The 4,098-nt window shown below is 46.4% G+C and overlaps 1 protein-coding gene across 1 annotated transcript in view; it reads left to right on the top strand.

The window, feature by feature from the left end:
- SARC_07800 (hypothetical protein) overlaps positions 1-4,098 on the top strand; it is a gene marked incomplete at its 3' end in the record, with an annotated part of 8,993 nt that overhangs the window by 925 nt on the left and 3,970 nt on the right. Inside the window, exons 2-6 of the mRNA XM_014298246.1 lie at positions 155-229; positions 502-1,132; positions 2,028-2,245; positions 3,110-3,234; positions 3,843-3,960. Of these exons, the coding sequence (XP_014153721.1) occupies positions 155-229; positions 502-1,132; positions 2,028-2,245; positions 3,110-3,234; positions 3,843-3,960 (1,167 nt within the window). The remainder of the gene's footprint in view (positions 1-154; positions 230-501; positions 1,133-2,027; positions 2,246-3,109; positions 3,235-3,842; positions 3,961-4,098) is intronic.

Raw genomic sequence — 4,098 nt, 5'->3', positions numbered from 1 at the left:
CGCTTTCTGAATGCATCATCTTCGTTTTTGTTTTGTTCGTATGAATCCATTCTCTATTCCTCTCGCAGATCATATAGATCTAAATCTCTTCAAATCGTAGCACGTATACTATACATGTCTGGTGACATCTTACTTTGCGCCGAACACATTGCAGGGTTCACATACAAGCGGTAAATTTGGATCAAAGCTGAATAAGAAAATAAAGGATGCTGCGAGTTATAAGCCAAAGGTATGATAGAGTTTTCATGCGGATGTAAGAATATGCATCACTGCTTGCCCTTAGCTGTCCGAACATCGTTAAGTTTATTACTGCTCTTTTGGGTTGAGACCATACCGTTGATTGCCTCTGCACACGTGCGTCATGTCTGCGCCGTGACATAATTGTCGTCACTTTTACTCCTCATCTCCAGCTATCATCGGCTTGTCGCACTATACTTCCATAGCCGACTTGCTAACCTATAAAGTGTGCTGTGTTTCTGTACGTATAAATCCCACATACAGAAGGGTCGCCCGTTGAATGTGAGGGGACTCAGTTTCAAAAGCTCTGTCAATTTAGGGGCTGTCGAGCCAGAATCTGACGCATCAATTGCGGGACAGAAATCGGTACGCCCTCAGTCGATAGAGCATACCACATCCAGTAATACGCGGAAGGCTACCACTATGCCACTGCCTACGAAAGGTACCACAAGCCCAGGCGCCGGAAAGAGCGCGAATTCGCTCGCGGATACATCACGGACACTGCTGAACGAGCAAGCACATGCACGGGGACAATCAGGTACAAGCACGAGTGACCCAAGCCATGCAGACAGTATGGTTGGTACAGTCGAACATCCTGTCCCATTCAAAGCGGAGCAGGTGCTGCTGTCGGCTATGAACACTGTGGAGATGATGCCGGCCTATCAAGCGCACACAAGGCAGGCACAGAGGCATACACAGACCCACGCATGCGCACCCACGCTTGACAGTGCTGTCAGAGTGCCGGGAGGGGTACGGGTGGGTGTAGATACGACAGCACGTGCCGAGAATCCGCATACGAACGCAGTGGGGAGTGTCGATGGAGGTGTTGTGGTAGCACATGGCGGGGGGGGAGCGCTTCGCAGTGGGTTAACGGCTTCCGCTCCGTTGAGTTTTGGTATGTGTGGAACACGTGTGGGAATGTCAAGAAGGTGTGCTTTACCACCTAGGTGTCACTGAAGTGATGGGAATATGGGACCATTTGAACGTACACTCGCGAAGTTGATGTCATTGTAGGATTGCATGTTGTTGGTATTGTAGCTAGGTGGAAAATGTGATATGCTGTACATCAAAGATTCAGCGCCTGGCATAGATGATTCGTAAAAGAGTGTCAGTGCCTGGCATAGATGATTCGTAACGAGTGTCAGTTGTGGAGCCTCATTTCTCAGATGAATGGACACACATATTGGCAGCTGCAGCGGATAGACTGGTCTGCAGCACTATGATTTCTATAGCACTCACCAATAAGTGTACACGTAATCACCAAGATATGTATATATAGTATTAATGTTCGATACATAAACGTACATACAGTAGAATCCATGCACATCCCACCTCGCGATACCCAATCTGATCCACCCAGAACTCTCGTGTCCACGTAGAGTGAAGGCCTGACTATTACTCCAATGTATTTGCACGTATCCTCAATCCTTATCTCTCTCCACAATAAGAAACACAAGGTGGATATTCAATCGCGCCCAGTTTTACGTCCACGCACGTTTGTGCACACACATAGACCACCCCCACACTGTGTTTGCCTCTATACCATACCACACCTTGGTTGCCCCTGGAGTGTATACAATTGATTACATTGACCCCTTTCATCGTACTGGACTATTCGGGCCAGTCACCTGCATTTCCCCAGGGGTTCATCCCCTTCTATTCACAAAGTCTCGTTCATATATCCTTCACAGGCAAATCCATCGATACGCGTTTTCCATTCCATTTACTTGCATCCCCCCACGCGACTGTTCTATTTTGGTATCACTGTTAAATATATCTATTTCCCCCAGGCAAAACCGCTGACGTACGCCGCCGGTCTTCGCATTTCAAGAACGTGGTGCAGAACGACACCAAACGCAAAGCGGAGCAGGCCCAACGCCAGAAGGAGCGCGAAGAATTCGCAGCCATGTTTGACCTGCACGAGGGGCAGGCGCGCGACGGCAATGACGCGGGTGTGTATACAGCTGACGGTGCATTAGGCACCACTTCCGGGGCTAGAGATTTGAGGGTAAGTTTGAGTTATATCTATAAGGGGTCTTACCTAATATGTCTGAGTTTGTGAGTGTGTAGGCTGATGCGGGATGGATACCTATCTGTGTTTGTCCTGTATGCGGGGGAGGGGCGCGACGGCAATGACACAGGTGTGGGTACAGCTGACATTGCACTGGGTACTAGTTCTGGGGCAAGAGCCACGAGGGCAAGTTGGAGAGGGTGGTGGCGAAACTGCCCGTATTCGTAAGTGTGTTGCGTTGGCATTGTTATAGTTCGACATCGATGCACCTAAATCTGAGGGAATGGGGCAGATTTGGTTCGACTGTTATTTCAGAGTGCCCTAGGATACCATATATCAATTGCAGTGGCAGCCATCGGGATAAGAGATGAAGCCACCAATTAAACCTCTACGCTCTCCTACCCTTTTATCGTAAGCTATTCTCTTGACTCATCATGCTCTTTTACAAGGTCATTGCACTACTTCTTGCAATCTTACGAGGGGAGGCAGAGATATCATATATTTTTTGTCTATCATGATAGTACAGAGGAAGGCAACGGTCCCAATTTTCGGATAGTATCTTGGTGATACAGGGGAAGACATAAATACAATCTACTATACTACCTACTGAAACGTTCCGATTGCGATGTTCGATAGTAGAGCAAAGTATAGCAACTTTTGCACCACGTACCATAGCGTTACAGGGCAAGACATGAATGCCGAACTAGTATATAATGCTGTTGGGGAAGACAGGCAGTATAAACTATAGTACGAACCATTGTGTAGCTATATCACAAGACAACTACTATATCATGTAACCGAATGCAACAGCGAAGGATAATAAGAACACTCACTATCCTGTTCACTACTGTGCTGCTACAGGGCAAGGCAGAGGTTGACTACATGCTCGACGGCGAGGCGGTGGATCAGTCTCAATGGACCACACTGGGCGAAGAAACAGACCTGCCAATAAAACAAGCGGAAGACGCGAGTGGAAAAGATAAGAAGTAGGTATCACTGTTGCTTGATATGTCAATTGGAATGTAGTGATTAGTGGTAGTGTTTCATTGGGGAATGGTCAAGAGTCGGTAAGAGCGATGGAAAGTAGGGGACACTGTCAGTATGTATCTCCATTTAATAGTAGTAGTGATGAATGGTGTGTAGTTGAGTAGCTAAGGAAGCGAGTAGAGCCGATTAGATGTAAGTGTCACTGTCAATACGTTTGTTAATTTGATAGTAGTGGTTAGGGTTGGTGTCTCGTTGAGTAGCTCAAGTAGCAAGTAGAACGTATAGGGAGTAGGTGTCCCTGCCAGTATGTTATCTGTGTATGTCTTTGCGAGTTGATATCACTCGACTGTAAGAGCCGCACGCGTTGTATCGTCTACTTGCACGCTGATACCGTATCTGTGTATGCCTTTAATATGTTCCTGTCTCACATAGGAAAATACCTATCATGATATGGGCCTCATGTACTCTAGTGTGTCCTTCTGACTTCTTCACATCATTCATATTTGTATTGCATTCAGCCCTTTATTCACGTACATTTTTTTGGATAAATGATGGTGTATGGTGCTTCATTGATACATACTCTCGCGTACGTGTTGTGTTCATTCAGGCCTGCCAAAAGCTACAACATCAAGAGCGCACAAGTGAGCAATAACTTTGTGCGGATGGATCTGAAAAAGAACTTCCGTCGCGGTGCGCAAGGGATAACACCCGCTTTCATGGCTAATGTGAGTGTGTAACTGCAAATATCTCGACATGGGTGCATCTGCCATTATCATATGCGTGCGTATGCAGAGTATACATATATATAAATATACATATATATATATATATATATATATGTGTGTGTGTGTGTGTGTGTGTGT

Source organism: Sphaeroforma arctica (assembly GCF_001186125.1).
Source record: "Sphaeroforma arctica JP610 unplaced genomic scaffold supercont1.643, whole genome shotgun sequence".
Lineage (NCBI taxonomy): Eukaryota > Ichthyosporea > Ichthyophonida > Sphaeroforma > Sphaeroforma arctica.
This window is presented reverse-complemented; position numbering and strand designations above follow the sequence as displayed.